Below are 17,638 nucleotides of genomic sequence, written 5' to 3' on the forward strand. Positions count from 1 at the left end.
CTCAAAAATTTCAGTTTTGTCCCTCATTCTTTTGAAGTCACCCCACTCCCCACACCCCTATTCCAAAAAACAAAAAGCACACTCAGCAGCCCGAATTCGACAACCAAGTATATCAGATTACCTCCATAAACATCAGCTGGAAACTCCCATTTATTTGGTTACAATCCAACATTTCAACTCATCAACCCAGATACACCTTTACCTTTATCACCTTCGTCGTCGAAGTCATCGTCCGGCACAAGCCACCCCATTGTCGCCCCTCTTTGTCTCTCACCTTCAAAAGAACATAAAAATAAAAAAATAAAAAGAGACATTTCTTCCAAAGTATCAGATGCAAATGTAATAGAGAGAGAGTTGTGCTATCCTGATGAGAAATTACAACTCGTTGGGCTTTTTTACCTATGTTTGCATGAGGTGTTGATGCCGGTAAGGAATAGTTAGGTGACCGGGGTTTTCTCTTTGTCTATTAACTTAAACTAGCCTCTTGCCACACGCAATTGGCCTTTTTATATTAGATTATGTCGTTTAATTTTTTTTTAAATAACTATTTCATATTTTTATTAAAAAATTATTCAAAAAAAAAAGTGAAAAAGAAAAGCAAAACCATGAAATCACCCACTAACATGGGAGTTTTTTTTTAATTAAAGTTTTAAATTTAAAATTCATTCAAAATTAAAATGTGGTGAATTACTTTAAATTCTTATGGTTCAATTGTAATTTTTAGAATTCTTAAAGGACAATTTTTGGCATTTTAAATGTTTCACCTTTTTATCCTTCTCACTTTATAAATATTTATATAGATATAGATTAAGTAGGGGTAAAGGAGGAGATTTAAGTGAAAAAATGAAGGTGTGGGGTGCCTTCACAAGATTGTGGGGTATTAATAGAATTACCCTTTGCTAAAAAACTGTCGACGCGACCAAATTCTCTTTTCTTTTGATTTCAATTCTCCTTTCACGGTCATTACCTGTTAATTCTTGTATTCATTAGATAATTTAACTACCTACTGAATTATTTGATTGGTAATTATCAATGTAAGCGGATCGTTAATTTCAATTAGGTTTTATTAGGCCATTTCTAGGCTTTCTTACTTCCACTGTTACGCATAAACCCTACTTGCATGCAGAAATTATCAATTAAATTCGGTTTTTTTTTCCTTATTCCAACATAATCTAATTTACTCTAAACAATAAAAAAGTAAATTTGAACTTGAGTACATAGCAAAATAACACCGCTTTAGCCAACTTAATCGTTGTACTCAGGTTTGCAGCTTTTATTTTATTTTTATTGTTAAATATTAGGGGTAATATTAGGGAGACTAAATTTGTAGATAAAGTTTTGAAAACTAAGACTATTTCCAACCGAAGGCTGGCCAAATGACTCGTTTTAGCCCTCTCTGGCCCTCCAAGAAATTAATATTTTAATGAACAGTACAATGCCATATTTCTTACTCTCTCCAACCGAGGGCCAAATGGCCATATGGCTCATTTTAGCCCTGTCACAAAAAATCATCTCCAATCGAGAGCCACACATAATTTATTATTTAAATTTAAAAACTACAACAACTTAAATTTAAAAACTACAACTTGAATTTAATAACTACATGTAAAATTTAAAAAAAAAAATACAACTTATATATTTCAAGTCAAGTGTGAGAGGTTTTATTTAGAGTATAAAAATAAAAAAATAAAAAAAATAAAAAAAAGGGAAGTAGGTGGGAGAGTCCCACATGGGCTGCGGGAGAGGAAGTAGGAAAAATAAAATGGAAGTGGGTGGGAGAGTCCCACATCGGCTGTGGGAGAGATTTGAGTAACCAAACATGTTTATAAAAGCCACATCTCAATGCCCAGCTTTGAACAAATCACATTTGGGCCTATAATTAAACATTTAAAAAAAAAAAATTGGCCCAAAAAAAAACTGTAAAAAAAAAATATATATATATATAATGGCTAGCTGATGTTAGTTAGCCGTTGCATTCAAATTTGTGGCTCAGCCAGGGGCTAGCTGGTTGATTGGGTTCAGCCAGCCGATTGGCCCTTTGGCCATTTTTTGTCCAATGGGGCCCACGAGTCATTTGGCCTAACCCTTGCTTTCAGATGATTTTCGGGCTATTTTAAGCCCTCTGACCCTTTGGACTCTTCAGTTGGAGATGGCATAAAGGACATAGAAGTTGATAATTGGTTTATTATTTAAACGTTGATAAACGTGTTTATTCCTATTAGTGACACATCATTTAGTTTGCAAATTTAGTCTTCCTAGCATTACCCAAATAGTATTAGTTCAAAACAGTTACAAATTCTTTGATCACGTAAACACCATGCTGCCCTGGTTTCCCTAACCAAATACATCTTCATTTGCTTGCTTCCCGTAGCTTTGCTCAACAAACTGCCTTTTTATGCCATTTTCACTAGGACATACTGATCTGCATGCAGACTTGACTATATATAAACCCTAAACATGAAGATCATAGGCAAAAGAAAATAAGTTGCTAAAGATGACAACACCTAAAAAATGGGCATCCGTAGCTTATTTGCTGTTACTTTGCTGGGGAGTGAGCTCTGCTCACAGGGCAATTAATATTGGCGAGGATAAAGCTTTACTAGTTGATAAAACCAGATTCCCTTGGCTTCCGACAAATTGGAGGAGGGCTTGGCCGACAAATGGGAGGGGGCTTGATGGGCAGATGGGAGGGGGGCTTGGCGGACAGATGGGAGGAGGGCTTGGAGGGCAAATAGGAGGAGGGCTTGGCGGACAAATGGGAGGAGGGCTTGGTGGCGGTCAGATGGGAGGAGGGCTTGGCGGACAAATGGGGGGAGGGCTTGGAGGACAAATTGGAGGAGGCATTGGTGGAGGACAGATGGGAGGAGGGGTTGGCGGACAAATGGAAGGAGGGCTGGGTGGACAAATCGGGGGAGGGCTTGGAGGAATAATTGGAGGAGGCATTGGTGGAGGACAGATGGGAGGAGGGGTTGGCGGACAAATGGAAGGAGGGCTGGGTGGACAAATCGGGGGAGGGCTTGGAGGAATAATTGGAGGAGGATTTGGTGGACAGATAGGAGGCGGGATTATTGGAGGTGGTATTAGTTCCAATCCAGGTTTTGGTGGCGGAGATGAGGGGAATTGTGGTGGCCGTGGATGTAGTGGTGGTGAAGGCAGTGGTAGTTGCGGTGGCCAAGATGGTGGATATGGATGCGGAGAAAGTGGTGGTAGTTGTGCTGACCAGGGCGGTGGATATGGATGCAGAGACGGTGGTGGTAGCTGTGGTTACCAAGGCAGTGGATGTGGTGGAAGCTATGGAGGTGGCAATTGTGGCGGCGAAGGTGGTGAAAGTAACGGTGGGGAAGGCGGTGGTCATTATGGCAGTGTTCACCATAACAATCTCAAAACGACCTATGTATCCAGGGAGGCAAGCAAAAGCCATGAACAAAATGGCAACCATGAAATTGAAGACGGACATGAACAATGGAAGACGCCAACAGATGAAAGTAACCGCAATTCTGAATCGCATCAAGCGCATGTTATCGATGCCATAGCTCCACAAGTTCTGAACGCCATTGCCATGGCTCCACAATCAGGCTAGGCAGACCAGGATCTCTATAATAATCTAAATATATATATATATCTCTCTCTCTCTCTCTCTCTCTCTCTCTCTCTCTCTCTCTCTCTCTCTCTCTCTCTCTCTCTCTCTCTCTCTCTCTCTGGTGTAATACTGTGTTTCACAAAAGTTCAATAAAAACCCCCCAAAACTTGGGACTAAAAATGTGTTTTGCCCCAAGCCCTTTTAGAAATTGGACCGAGACTGCACACAGAGTTAAACAGTGACTGAATACATGAATTTTGAAATTTATATATTCTCATTTACATGCATTAATTAGGAGAACAACTTACATGACACGAGTACATCGTGACGATATATCCATGTTATATAAGTTTTTCTTATCGGTTAGAGCAACATCAACATTTATATTTCCTATATGTAAGTATTTGCGTAAAATTTACATCTAAAAACGAGACTACTCTTTGTGCAAGGGCGGCAGTGTACACAAAGCCACCATGGACTATTGGGATAGACAAAATTAAAGATACTATAAACAACTTTGGTTATTTTTCAAGTGTTTGAACTTGGTGCCTCAAATTAAACCATGTAGTCACGAGAACAAACCTAGCAACACTAGGTTCAAATATATGAAGTCCAGTCTATAGAAGTAGTGAAAGGCATTCAGATCAACTATCCCCCTATTTTCAAGCATTGGATTATGGATTTTAAGGTGGAAATCGCACCTTCAATTTCATTTGTATTAGTAAATGCATAAAAATAAAGAATCCAAATGATTCCAATTCTCGTTCTTGTTGTTGGTACGTACTACGTAGGAGGAGGAGGAGGAGGAGGAGGAGGAGGAGAAGGTACGTACTACGTAGGCAAAAGAAAGTAGTTGGCGGCAAAAACACAAAAAAATGGGGATGCATATGCATAGCCTATTTGTATTTGCTATTACTTAGCTTGGGTTGGGGAGTAAGTTCTGCTCATACTCATAGGGTCATGATTGGCAAGGACAGAGCAGTAGTTGAAAAACCAGATACCCTTGCCGGCTTCGGACAAACAGGAGGAGAACGCCTTGGCGGACCAATCTGAAGGACTAGAAGGTTGGGTGGCGAACAGAAACAGGATCGCCGAGGAGCTAGTTGCCTTCGTATAAAGGCTGGAGGAAGGGATGCTGGAAGGGGTGATGGTTTTCCAATTGTTGATTTCGTTTTAGGTGGTGATAATGGAGGTCAATTATGCCCACAGGTTCATCGCCCTACATGCAGCCACCTTCAAAGGAGTTGGCTGATTCTTGGATCCCGTCCACTGATGATTCCAATGTCCACACTTACAACCTCAAAAAGACCGATACGTATATGGAGGCAAGCCCATGAACAAAATGACTACCATGAAATTGAGGACAAACACGAACAATGGAAGACGCAACTGATAAAAGCAACCGCAATTCCAAGTCTTCTCAAGTGCAAGTTCTGGACGCCTTGGCCATGGCGCCACAAGTTATGGATGCCATTGCCATGGCTCCACAACCAGGCTAGGCATACCAGGATCTTCAACTATATATAATAATATGCTATTTATATATCTGGTGTTTATAAGCATCATTGTGTACTATGTTTCACAAAAGCTCAATAAAACCCCCAAAACTTGTGACCAAAAATGTGTTTTGCCCTAACAGTGTAAGGCACGCGAATTCTATTGACGAAACTCAGAAATTGGACTGAAATTTAAGAGTGAAGCACAGTGATCAAATGTGATCTGCGTCTAAGCACAGTGACGAACAATGCATTTGACCTTAAAATATAAGCATTTAAGACCTCTAAAGGGCAATAAGATCACATAATGGCGCAGCCACTAAACTTGTTCTATTTTATTATATAGTCTAGTTTAAAACTCACCAGTTAATTAGAAAATACAACTTATTGTAGTTAGCAGGCAGCCTCAGGGATGAATGTTATTCTCCTCCTTGACAAGAGTTATGTCGGCCCAATTTGAAGCACTACCAGTGCGCGGAATGCTGGGGATTCGCGTGTAAAGATCCACCTGAAACGTCACTCCACAAACTTGTCCATTGTCGTCTTCACGCCTACTTGCCCTTACCTTGTGCATTGGATGAACAAAGCTCATCAACCCACTTCCACTTGTGAATATGCAACCTGTTAGACCATTTAAAACCATTTACTTAGCTTCGGGTCAAGTTGCCGCAAATTCAGGCAGGGAAAGGTAAACGAGGGTCGCCAATTTGGATTTTGGGACTAACCTGGAGGGAAAGGTGAACAAAATTTTCCACAAGCCTCGATGATGATGTCAAGATTGTGTGAGCAGACTAGGGATCCATCACCTGCCATTCCCCAGTGAAGCTCCACGCTTCCATCTCGGTCCTAACATTTGCAAAAGTTGCATTGTGGAAGAAACAACGTTAAAGTTTTCCTCAGCATGTCAAACGATCGAATCATACGTTTCAATTATATTACGTAATTTCGGAAACAACTCACCCTGGCAGCAAAAAGTGTATCAGTTCTAGCATCGAAGAGAATAAATGCGAATTTTCCTTGTAGATCTTTGATGACTTGATCCGGAGGGTAGGGTGCGCGATCTCTTAGGACTTTATAGGCTTCAACAACGACCATAGCTTCTGTTGCTTGTCTTGGAAGGCCGTAGTGCCGTCTCAGGTCAGAAGTGTTTTCCAAAGTGCCTATAAAAATGCAGAAGACATCGTCTAGGACAACAATGCACCTGCAAATACAGAAAAAAGTAACACAAACTGATCAAGTAGCGAAATTCGAGCTTCAATATTGCGTGCAGACTTCGGTGCAAGAAAAGATCTAGACGACTGGATCATATGATGTGAGAACTCGGCTATTTCCTGCAGATCTTGATCAAAATCCATTTGGAAGCTAAACAAGTGCAAAAAACGAAACCAAAAACGAAACCATAAATGCTTTTAGTTGTCAAAAAAGTGCTTTTAATCATACCAAACAAGCCCTTAATACCTTGGGTGTGGCTGAACACTCTCATTGTCCTGTGACAAAGCCATGAAACTTCCATTAGAAAGGTGGTAAACAGTGGACTCGGGACACGACGACTGGAAAATCTCCAAAATCTCCTCTCTGGTCTTTGCCTTTTCCACCACATTCGAAGGAACCCTCAGCTCCTCGGGCGGTTTTCCGACCGCTTTCTCAAAAGCCGTCAACATTTTTCCGGCTAAACCTCCAACGACACAGAGCTATGAATCGTAGTTTATTTTTCCCAAATGCTTATCTGAGATTCTGAAGAAAGCAAGTTTGCTAGCTTACAAGATTGGTGCGTGTGTTGCGTGGGAATATGCATGTGGCAGCTTTAAAAGACGTGGAGAATGCTGCAGAAGGCAAGTCATATTATTGCCAAAAATATTTTGGCTTCTACTTGGTGGTGGACGTTACAATCTTTCATGGTTAAATTGCAAATTCCGATAAAAATTAATAGAAAATGATTTATGCTTTCAGGCTTCAGCATCTTCTGCATGGAGTTTGAGATTTGTATCAAATTAAAATTTTAATTTTTTCTCCTCCATCCAAGGAGTGACTCTTGTGTTCGACCGTGAGACCATGTGAATTGTTGGATCTCTTTGCAAAAAAAAATGAGTTTTCTGTATGGAAATGCTAAAGAGAAATTTTCAAAGTGAGACTCTATAGATTCTTTGACGTCTCAGTTTCACGTTAATTCTTGTATTAACATTAAAAAATATTGTATAAAAAATATGAAGTGAGAAAAAGTTCATAAAGAACCTCACTCCTTTGTGGATGGGTCAGACACACGGTCTGACCATCGAACACCAAATTTCATCATACTAAAGGGATTTGGATCTCATCTGAATTCAAATTGTAGAAATCCTAAGGATCCTCACATCTTAGTTATTCATTGTGCATCGTGCGGTTGAAAATTATTTAACTTTTTTTTATTTTTAAATTGAACACAAATAGTACCTGACAAAAACTGACGCACGATATACAATGAACAGTTAGGATGTGGGAATTCCCACAAAGTGGATTCAGAAATGAACCTCTTCCATACTAAAGAAAGGACAAGAATTGTCTGCACTCCCACTTACGGTGCCCTGCCGTGCCCTCCTATTCATATGGTCACGGTTAAGCCACGTCAACATTTTATATTACTATTCATTTTTATCTTATTATCTCTATAAAAAAATAATATAAAATGTTGACGTAACTTAACCGTGACCACACAAAACAGGAGGGCACGAGAGGGCAGACAATCCTTGTCCCTAAAGAAGAAACTTGGTTAAGGTCCACAATGTTTCGCACGCATAAAGATGCATCGAGTTCAAATGAAAACTTAAACCAAAAAGAATCAAAATGGTTATTAAACGTCCCTTAAGTTTCGTGCTTTTTGTGTTTTATGGTGGAAGAAAAGCATCTACGAAATCCAAATTGTGTCAATAGTATTCACATCAATGCTTGTGGGAAAGAGTCAATCAACCAAAAGGAATCAATCCCCCATGAACTGACCGGAAAATATATGCCGGAGTCTCATGTTCAAGATCAGGTTTCTGTAACCCATATCCATCGCAGATTGCAGATTAAGATTTACAAAAGTGTGCGGACACTTCAACCCGGCATAAAACAAAAACCGATCAGTTGACTATCGTTTTTACTTGATGTAAGCAACTGTACAACCGTAATTCGTTGAGCTCTCCGGTTCGTACTTGGCTACTCGTGGATGTTTTTTCAAAATCTCAAGTGCTCTCTCTTTAACCACCCCTGTGCCCATTCCATGTATGACAAAGATAACTGATTGAGACTCTCTACCAGACAGGACCATGTCCAGGAGGTAAGAAGCTTCCTCCACCCTCATGCCACGGAGATCCACTGTGTTCTTTGACGTTTGTACCGCTGGCCCATAGGATACCTCCCCACCTTCGGTTTCCCCATTACGACTCCGCCCAACCTACAATGTCAAATCAAAATGATCAGATTCTATCAGTGGGTTCGATGGTATCCCTCAGAAGCGCAATTACAGACGTTCGTCTGCGCTAAAAAAGCATCTTGCATCTGTTAAGTCCAAGTCCAGTTTTGTACAGGAGTATACATTTGTGTCGGCACAAGCAAATATTACCAATTCATAACAAATAATTTGTCTAGAACTTGTGTGAGGAGTCAAAAGAGATAGAGGCAGGGACGAGTTGTAATCATGCATGTGGAACAATTAGAAGGGATATATACCTGCTGCTTCAAACGTGGGACAGAACTAGGCGTGGCATTCTTATCAGCGCTAGGGATAGCTCTAATATCGCTCTTCTTCAAGCGAACCTTTATTTTACCATATTGTACAAGGACTGTCCCATCATCTCCAGGTGCTTCAGCTACAGTAGCTATCTTATCTCCCAGTCTCTTCAAATAAACTTGCTCTCCCAATCGGGGTGTAAATGACGTAGCAGATGTCTCACTAACCAACAGATCATCCTCAGGAGAGTGAGCTTCAACGACAGATGCAATTGCAGCTTCTGATTTCCTAATCAGCAAATTCAATTGATCAGCAGCAGCAATTTTGAGTCGGTTATCAAACTCCTTCAGCACAGTCTCCATTTGGGATTTTGCAGCCTGCACTTCTTGCTGAACCTGTAGTGTTTCCTTTGCCATAAGAGCTCTCTTGCGCAACTCAAGATCTTCTGCTTCGTCGTGAATCTTCAATTTAACAAAAGCAAATAAGTAAGGACATAATGAGCCACACAAAAACAAGAAAAAGAAAAATGGTTGCAGCAGGAAAATTGCAAGAAAATAAGGAGCCTCATAATGGATCTTAAATTTACCTCACAATAAATGTCCATGATATCTGAATGAAGAGATGCAGCCATTTTGGCCTGAGCTTCCAGTCTGTTTCTTTCCTCTACTAACGACCGATATAGCAAACCTTTTCGCTCCTGTTGCTTTTCAGGCATTAACCTCTGCACCCATTTCTGTGCATGCTCAATTACGTGTTGATTGAAACCGATGGATTTAGCAATACTCAATGCATTTGAATCACCAGTACTTCCCCACAGGATCCGGTAAGTAGGTTGTAAGGTTTCTGGAGAAAATTCCATGGCTGCATTTTCAAATTGATTATCCTTTTCTTTCAGGCGACTTAAATCCGCATAGTGAGTAGTCACAACGGCTAAGTCAACACGATCTTTGAGATATAGCAAGATGCTGGCGGAAAGAGCCACACCTTCTGAAGGATCGGTTCCACTGCCAATTTCGTCAATGAGGACAAGTGATTCTTTTGAGGCCACTTCCAATATATTACGAATCCGTGAAATGTGCCCACTAAAAGTTGAGAGATTTTGCTCAAGAGACTTCAATCGAAAAAAACCCATAGTCAGACAAATGAAAACATAAAGAACCTAGGAGTTTCTGCCATAATTAAGGTAAACAACTACCTGATGATCTCCAATATCAGCCAGAACAAGATCAAACCACGGAAGCCTTGGGTGGTTTTTAGCAGGCAGATACATGCCAGCCTTCGACATGAGAGATGCCAGGCCCAAAGTTTTCATGGAAGCTGTTTTCCCCCCAGTATTAGGTCCTGAGATTACAACCACTCTGGTTCCACATCCAATTTTGATATCTATTGGCACTGGAAAATCAGATGTACGACCAGATAAACTTCCAGAAATCATTTTTACACCATTTCCGTTGTTGGAGAAAAGTGGATTTCTTGATGCAAAATCATCAGACAAATTTTTTAAGGATGACTCAACGAGCAATGGATGTTGCAGCCCTTCTATATCTACAGCTGCCAGAAAACCAGCCCCACCAGAATACAGGTCCTTGGAACTAAAAATTGGACATACCCCATTCATCCACAGAGCATAAGCAGCTCTAGCAAAAGCAAGATCCACTTCCAAAACTTTATCTAACAAATACATTATCAGTACTTCCGATTTCGCAATTTCAGATGTAAGGAAGCTCAAAATGCCGATTTCCTCAGCTCTCTCAGCATTCGAAAGCCTCACTTCCATGTTGTTCAACTCCACCGCCTCTTTAGGTTCCACAAAGTATGTTGCTCCAGAACTACTAGCATCCAAAACTATGCAACCCGGAAGCAAATGTTTGTGCGTGGCCCTAACACCAACGCACATCCTAGCCCTCCGCATAGTCACCAAAGGGCTATCAATGCCGCCCGATTTAAAAATCTGGGTTGACACTTCCTTCAGCAAAGAATCCAGATTTTCCATGTTCCTCTTCCTCTCTGACCTAATGATCTCTAAGTCTTCGCTAGCCGTGTCAAGTATTATCGAAAGCTTGCAATCTATACATACTCCTATCGTTTTCTCTAACTCTACTAGGAAATCACAATCCTTGAGTATTTCGATCAGGGGCAAGTACCTGTTCAAGTACAACTTAACAAAAAATAAATCATAAAAATTTGATTTGTCTTAACATTTTTATCAATTTATCACTAAAATTAAGTACTTCACTAAACCCAATCTAATCAGTGTTCAAAATTCAACCCAAATATATTCATAAAAACGAAAATAAAATAATTAATTACTTAAATAATAGACAAGGAAAGCTCAATAGAACCGATACCTGTCCGTACAATCTGCACCCAAATCCAAGCCCTTCACTTTTTCGAACAATCCCTTCGCGGCAGTCAGCGTCCTGCGCACAGCGCAGAGCTCGTTAATGGTAAGCAATTTGCCTGAGACGGCGGAGCTCACGATATCCGAGACGTTCTCGATGGCCGAGAAATCCGAGGGTGGAGAACCGACGGCCGCGATGGCATCCACCGCGGCAGCCGTCTGATCGAGAAGCTTCTGGCTCTCCTCCTTGGTCCGGCCGACTGGAACCCGGGCCTTCTGCGCGGTCGAGAAGCCCATGGCTGTGGACGCCAGCGCCGAGAGCTGCTTGCAGACCGAGGCCCATTCTAGGGTTTCTAGGGTTTCGGATTGGAGGGAATGCGCGAGGCTGAGTCGGCTGGAGTGCGACTCGGCCGAGTTGGAGAGCGAGAAGGAGGCAGTGGCGGCGGCGGCGGTGGGTTTGAGGGCTCGGGCCAAGAAGAGGTTGGCGGTGAATTGCGGTAGAGGAGCGAGTGAGGGAACGAGTTGACTCAGTGAGTTGAACATGGCGGAATTGGTGGGTTTGAGACGAAGGGTTTTTGCATTTTATCCGCTCGGAAGAAAACTGTGGAGGGAAAGAAACGGTAATATTCAGACTCTTCTGGCAGCGGCGTGGCGCCAGTGTTTAAGCACGTCGCTTGGTCGTTCTGCCTTTCCCAACTACATGTCGTTTTTCCCTCTTCATTTTTGGCATACAAGTGTATATTTGGTACAATATTTAAGCCGAAAGTAAAAAAATAAGTGAAAAATATAGAGATGATAAAATGTATACATAGTGTATATTTAAATTTTTTTTTCTTTTTAATTAGAGATGTTAAAATCACTTGTAGGTGAGGTTTAAACAAAAAATAGCAAAATTTTATTTTGTTAAATAGTTTTTTCATCTACTTTTGATTGACAAAGAAGGTTCTATTAATATGTAGTTTAAATTTAGATTAAAGAAAATTTAAATGGGTTAAAATATCTTTTAAGTTTAGGTTTTAAATCGTTGATTACAAGTGTTTAATACAAATTATAATAGATTTTACACCAAAAAAATATATTTTGAAGAACATGAATATGATAGTTTGTCGTAATGGTAAGAGAAATAAAAGAAAAATTAACAAAAATGATTCAAATTCTTGGGGGTGCCAGAAAGTCACACGTGACTCAAGAATTTGAAATATTTTTGTACATTTTTCTTTTATTTTTCATACCACAATGAGAAACTATCATATTCATGTTCTTCAAAATATATTTTTCTGTATGTGGAGCCCGACTCGTTTTCTGAGCACCCAGAAATCTGCCTCGTTTTGCATGCTCGGAGCCCGCCTCATCTTATGTGCCTAGGTTCGCCTCGCTTTTCAAGTGAGGTTGTAGACATCGAAATTTTGGTAAATAAATGTTGACCGATAAATCAAAGTGTCAACGCTCATGTATTACATAAATTTTACACGTAGCGTGTGGCTCAACGAAAATTGAAATGAGTTAGAAAAGTCATCAAATAGGACACGTGTCAACACCTGGTAGAAACGACTTATTTCATCTGGAATATTATATTCAAAATTAGGCATTGGAAAATTCTATAAATACAAGCCCATTTCATTCATTTGGGGGGGGGGACCAAAATCATTAGGCAAAACTCTTGAAGCTCCGAAACTCTGAAACTCCGAAGCTTTCAAGCATCCAGGTCCCCGAAGAATCAAGAAAGCGTTCTTCGTTCATCGTTCATCCTAAGATCAAGCCCCAACGGCCCTTTGGATCAACAATCATCCGCCAATTCAAGATCAAGCCCCGACGGCCCTTGAAGAAAGTGTTCCTCATTCTTCGTTCATCGTTCTTCCAAGATCAAGCCCCAACGGCCCCTTAGATCAACCATCCACCAATTCAAGATCAAGCCCCGACGGCCCTTGAAGAAAGCACCATCGTTCATCATCCGTTCATCCAAGATCAAGCCCCAACGGCCCTTTGGATCAACAAACGTCGACAAATCCACACATCCAACCGTTCTTCAAGATTAAGCCCAAAAGCACTTGAAGATCTGTTCATCACTGTTCTTCAAGATCAAGCCCAAAAGCCCTTGGAGATCCGTTCGTCACTGTTCTTCAAAGATCAAGCCCAAAAGCCCCTTTGAAGATGCGCTCAAATCCACCTTCAAGATCAAGTCCACGGCCCTTGAAGAACGTTCATCCTTAGATCAAGCCCAACGGCCCTTTGGATCAATCACACATCCACAAATACACACCTTACGGAGATCGAATCAGAGGATCAAAATAGAGAGAGATTGTAACCCAAAATCATCAAATACAAATATTTGTTTGTGCACGTTGTTCTTGTCTCTTTCGTTTCAGGAATTTTCCGTGTTCACAAATTGGCACGCCCAGTGGGACAATCTCTGCCTCTCATCTCTTTCTCCGTTCAAGAAATTCAAGCGCGCTTCCAAAATTAATGGCATCAAGGAAGGCTCAAACTGTTCCCGCAACCGGCGCAAAGAACAAAAGCGTCCTCGTCGCAACTGGTGTCACTTTGGGCATCACGACTCGAAGCATGGCAAGAGCTACTTCTGCCGCCTCTTTCACCTCTGCATCAACTCTGCCAAGGGAACAAAAGCACCCAAGGCACGAGCCTTTGATCACCTTAGCCTCACTAAGGGCACCAAGGGGGGAAAGCCCAAGGAAATACTCTGAATCCATGCTCTCCGATGCCGATTCAAGCGACAGTTCAGCCATGCAAGTCATGACCATTGGAGCAACTTCAATCGATGAGCAACTGGCTCAAATGAATGAAGCAATCGCAAGGCTAACCCGAACTGTGGAAGAAAAAGACTTGCAAATTGCAGCACTAGTCAACCGATTGGAGGCACAAGACGGTGATAAACCCGACCCAGAGGATGATCCACTAAAGGGAGGAGCTGGCGGAGACGAAGAACCCCCGGTGAAGAAAATCGATGGGAAGCCGGAGCCAGACCAAGCAGCGGCACTCATGGGATCTCTTTCTATCCAGCAGCTGCAGGAGATGATCACCAACACCATCAAGGCACAGTACGAAGGGAGCTCACATACCTCCTTGTTCTACTCGAAGCCCTATTCCAAGAAGATTGATGCCCTAAAGATGCCAAGGGGTTATCAACCACCAAAGTTCATGCAGTTTGATGGAAAAGGAAACCCAAAGCAGCACGTTGCACATTTCGTCGAAACTTGCAACAACGCGGGGATGGAGGGAGACTACCTCGCCAAGCAGTTTGTGCGCTCACTGAAAGGAAATGCCTTTGAGTGGTACACGGACCTAGAGCCTGAGTCCATCAACAGCTGGGAGCAATTAGAGCGGGAATTCCTCAACCGCTTCTACAGCACCCGTCGCACTGTGAGCATGCTAGAGCTAACGAGCACAAAGCAGTGAAAGGACGAGCCAGTCATTGACTACATCAACAGATGGCGCACTCTAAGCCTCGACTGTAAAGACAGGCTCTCGGAAACCTCTTCAATCGAGATGTGCATCCAAGGCATGCAATGGGGTTTGCAATACATCCTTCAAGGCATTAAACCACGGACTTTCGAGGAATTGGCCACTCGCGCCCATGACATGGAGTTGAGCATCGCCCATCATGGGAAGAAGGAACCGATCGCCGACTACAAGAACGACAAAGTTCTTGGGCCAAAGGTGGAGAAGGCTACATGGAAATCCACCAAAGAAGCAATGACAGTCAACACAGCTCCCGTCAAAATCCCTACACGAGGCAAGGCGATTCAAAACGAAGCTTTTCATGATCAAGAGATGCGTAGACGCACTTTGAAGGAGCTTGAGGAGAAGACTTATCCATTCCCCGACTCTGATGTGGTTGCCATGCTGGATGACCTGTTGGACAAGAAGGTGATCAATTTGCCTGAGTGCAGACGGCCGGAAGAGATGAATCGTACCGACAGTCCAAGATACTATAAATTCCACCGCTTCATCAGTCATCCGACAGAAAAATGTTTCGTGCTGAAAGATCTCATCATGAAGCTGGCTCAGAAAGGAATCATCGAGCTAGATCTTGACGAAGTGGCGAAGTCAAACTATACCACCTTCACTTCTGGCTCTTCCGACTCAAAGTTTTCACCTCAACCGCTGGGGGCATCGTCCAAGACAAGCAAAATTGAAGGATGGACTCAAGTCACTCCTAAGAAATTGCACAAGAAGCATACGTCTCCTCCACAAGTCCGCCAATCGGAAAGGGGGCAAAGCAGCTCTTGTCAACCTTCAAAGCAACGTGAACGTGTTGAAGATGATGAAATTTCGACATATAGATCGTCCATCCCCATCACGATGCGTGATTTCTTGCCCGAAGACTTCTTCAATCACTCGGTCAAGGCTCCTTGCTATGAAGATTGTGAGGAACGCCTCTCCAAAATTGCTTGACAAATTCACCAAAGCTCCTTGTCCGCAAGAGCCTAAACTGCAAGACACAAGGCTCCTCGCCTGCATGAGCCTAAACTGCATGGCACAATGCTCCTTGTTCGCACGAGCCTAAACTGCACGAACCAAAGCTCCTCGCCTGCACGAGCCTAAACTGCATGGCATAACGCTCCTTGCCTGCATGAGTTGAAACTGCAAACGGCACAAAAAAGAAAAAAAAATAATAACAAAAAATATGTATGTATTTGAACTACGTTTTGACTTGATCTCTTTCTTTGGAAGGGTACGTAGGCAGCTTGAATATTCAATTTCAAGTTCAGTCACATAAAAAAATAAATGTTTTATTAAACAGAGTCAATTTTATTACAAAAAAAATGAATACATATGTTATTATGTATTTACAAAAAAAAAAATTACAGTTTCACAAAAAAAAAATATATATATATATATATAAAATAAATAAAAAGGAAGTGGATGGATCAAAATTCTTGGGCTAGAAAGTCTAGAAGGTGCATCAATCATTTAATTGGGGCCTGAAATCGTGATGAGCAACAACCACATCCATCAACTCAAGTCCAAATAAGTTGTGGCCGTTGATCCCCTAGAACCCAGATGCTGCAGGCCAAGAAGGAGGGCTTTGAGTTCGTCGACTGGGCCTCCACTTTTATCTTCAAGCCTTCCTTCTCTCTCGGCAGCCAACCAAAAATTGGATATTTCGGACATTCACGCCCGCACAGAGTATGCATTCAGTGTTCACCGCGGACGACTCCTCCGACACGTTTTGGGCTCTGTCGTCGCCGGCGGAGATGAACCGGAGCACGTCGGAGTGGGCCTTCGAGCAGTTCCTCGACGAGTTCACGACCCCGGCCGCCACTCCTCGCCAATCGGTCGCCGAACAATTTCCCGTTTCGTCCGCCGCTTCCTGCTCCGTCGCGTCTCAGTCGTCGACGTCGAAGCGCGACGATGTGGACGAAGAGGTAGTTGAGATCAAGAAGCCCGATCGTCATCGCCATCGTCAACTGCAACCTCCTCAGCAGCTCAATCATCCTCCGCCGGCGGCGTTGGATCCAGCTCCTACGGCTCCGATTAACTCGGACCAGTACCGCGAATTTCTTAAGATATAGCTCGATCTGGCTTGCGCAGCAGACTACTCTCTCTCGGTCATCTCTTCGATCCAGCCTACAAGTACCAACCTCTGGTTCCCACGCATTCGATTCGACTTGCCATCGTTTCTTTCTGTGTGGTGGTGATCTGGTGTGAGATCGGAGGAAAATGGCAGGTCCGTATGCGGATCAGCTGGAAGCCTGCTTCAGGATAGCAGATTTGGATGGAGATGGCAGGATCAGTGGAGCTGAAGCCGTCGCTTTCTTCCAGGGTTCCAATTTGCCCAAACCAGTTGTTGCTCAGATATGGATGCATGCTGATCAGAACAAAACTGGTTTTCTTGGTCGGCCAGAATTTTATAATGCACTCAGACTTGTGACTGTTGCACAGAGTAAGAGAGATTTGACTCCGAATATTGTCAAGGCGGCACTATACGGTCCAGCTGCTAAAATTAAAAAAAAAAAAAAAAATTGCTGCTTCACAGATTAATCTTCCACTCGCGCCTACACCACCGCCCACATTTCATTCCTATGCCAAATTTTGAACGAAGTTGTTTCCACAAGATTGGGATCCCATTGGCATAAGAGAGAGTCGTCGTCACAACGAGCAGGGAGCAACCATCATCCCAGCAAGCAGTGGATAGCCGTCATCCCAGTCGGCAGTGGTCATCACAACAGTCGCAAGCAGTCATGAGCAGTAGCAAACATGTGGTGCAGCAGACAGTAGCAGCGCAGCGATCGGTGGTGTGCAACCATCTCTGGCAACCTGCCTTTCTTCATCATCGCTTGGATCTCCCTCGTCTTCTCCACTAAAGCCCATGAACAGAGCCAAAAGATCACCATCTCCTCCATGATCTACCCTCTGCTCATCGTCCAGCGCCGCACCTCCGCTGCAACTCCTCCACTTCAAACTCATTACTCTGGCCGATGAGGACGTTGCGGGCGTGGTAGACTTTAGCGAAAGATTGCAGAGAAGTTGAAAATGTCGACAACGTGGCAGCGGCATAGCTGGTGATCCTT

General features: G+C 42.6%; 3 protein-coding genes across 3 annotated transcripts; 1 reads left to right on the top strand and 2 right to left on the bottom strand.

Annotated features, from left to right (window-relative positions):
- Positions 1-5,288: 5,288 nt before the first annotated feature.
- On the bottom strand, positions 5,289-6,850 carry LOC103446421 (stem-specific protein TSJT1-like). Its single transcript, XM_008385528.4, has 4 exons — positions 6,535-6,850; positions 6,037-6,277; positions 5,802-5,922; positions 5,289-5,697 (listed from the first exon to the last, which is right to left on the bottom strand). Exons 1-4 carry the CDS (start codon positions 6,735-6,737, stop codon positions 5,483-5,485), a joined length of 780 nt encoding a protein of 259 aa, XP_008383750.1. The 5' UTR covers positions 6,738-6,850; the 3' UTR covers positions 5,289-5,482.
- A 1,108-nt stretch (positions 6,851-7,958) lies between these two features.
- On the bottom strand, positions 7,959-11,931 carry LOC103446422 (uncharacterized). Its single transcript, XM_008385529.4, has 5 exons — positions 11,113-11,931; positions 9,960-10,908; positions 9,351-9,875; positions 8,764-9,225; positions 7,959-8,488 (listed from the first exon to the last, which is right to left on the bottom strand). The coding sequence occupies exons 1-5, from the start codon at positions 11,646-11,648 to the stop codon at positions 8,192-8,194; spliced, it is 2,769 nt and encodes a 922-aa protein (XP_008383751.1). The 5' UTR covers positions 11,649-11,931; the 3' UTR covers positions 7,959-8,191.
- A 4,324-nt stretch (positions 11,932-16,255) lies between these two features.
- Positions 16,256-16,639, top strand: LOC108171916 (basic leucine zipper 25-like). The gene has a single exon (XM_017328705.1). It carries the CDS (start codon positions 16,256-16,258, stop codon positions 16,637-16,639), a length of 384 nt encoding a protein of 127 aa, XP_017184194.1.
- The last annotated feature ends 999 nt before the right edge of the window (positions 16,640-17,638 follow it).

This window comes from Malus domestica, chromosome 10 (genome assembly GCF_042453785.1).
Source record: "Malus domestica chromosome 10, GDT2T_hap1".
Lineage (NCBI taxonomy): Eukaryota > Viridiplantae > Streptophyta > Magnoliopsida > Rosales > Rosaceae > Malus > Malus domestica.

What these genes read in the sequence shown, in the direction of transcription:
- LOC103446421 (XM_008385528.4), bottom strand. Translation starts at nt 6,737, where the DNA reads ATGTTGACGGCTTTTGAGAAAGCGGTCGGAAAACCGCCCGAGGAGCTG. An exon ending in ATACACTTTTTGCTGCCAGG is followed by an intron (nt 5,923 to 6,036) that starts GTGAGTTGTTTC and finishes TGCAAATGTTAG; the next exon opens with GACCGAGATGGAAGCGTGGA. An exon ending in TTGTTCACCTTTCCCTCCAG is followed by an intron (nt 5,698 to 5,801) that starts GTTAGTCCCAAA and finishes ATGGTCTAACAG; the next exon opens with GTTGCATATTCACAAGTGGA.
- LOC108171916 (XM_017328705.1), top strand. Translation starts at nt 16,256, where the DNA reads ATGCATTCAGTGTTCACCGCGGACGACTCCTCCGACACGTTTTGGGCT.
- LOC103446422 (XM_008385529.4), bottom strand. Translation starts at nt 11,648, where the DNA reads ATGTTCAACTCACTGAGTCAACTCGTTCCCTCACTCGCTCCTCTACCG. An exon ending in CTGATATTGGAGATCATCAG is followed by an intron (nt 9,876 to 9,959) that starts GTAGTTGTTTAC and finishes TTTCGATTGAAG; the next exon opens with TCTCTTGAGCAAAATCTCTC. An exon ending in TCATGGACATTTATTGTGAG is followed by an intron (nt 9,226 to 9,350) that starts GTAAATTTAAGA and finishes GTTAAATTGAAG; the next exon opens with ATTCACGACGAAGCAGAAGA.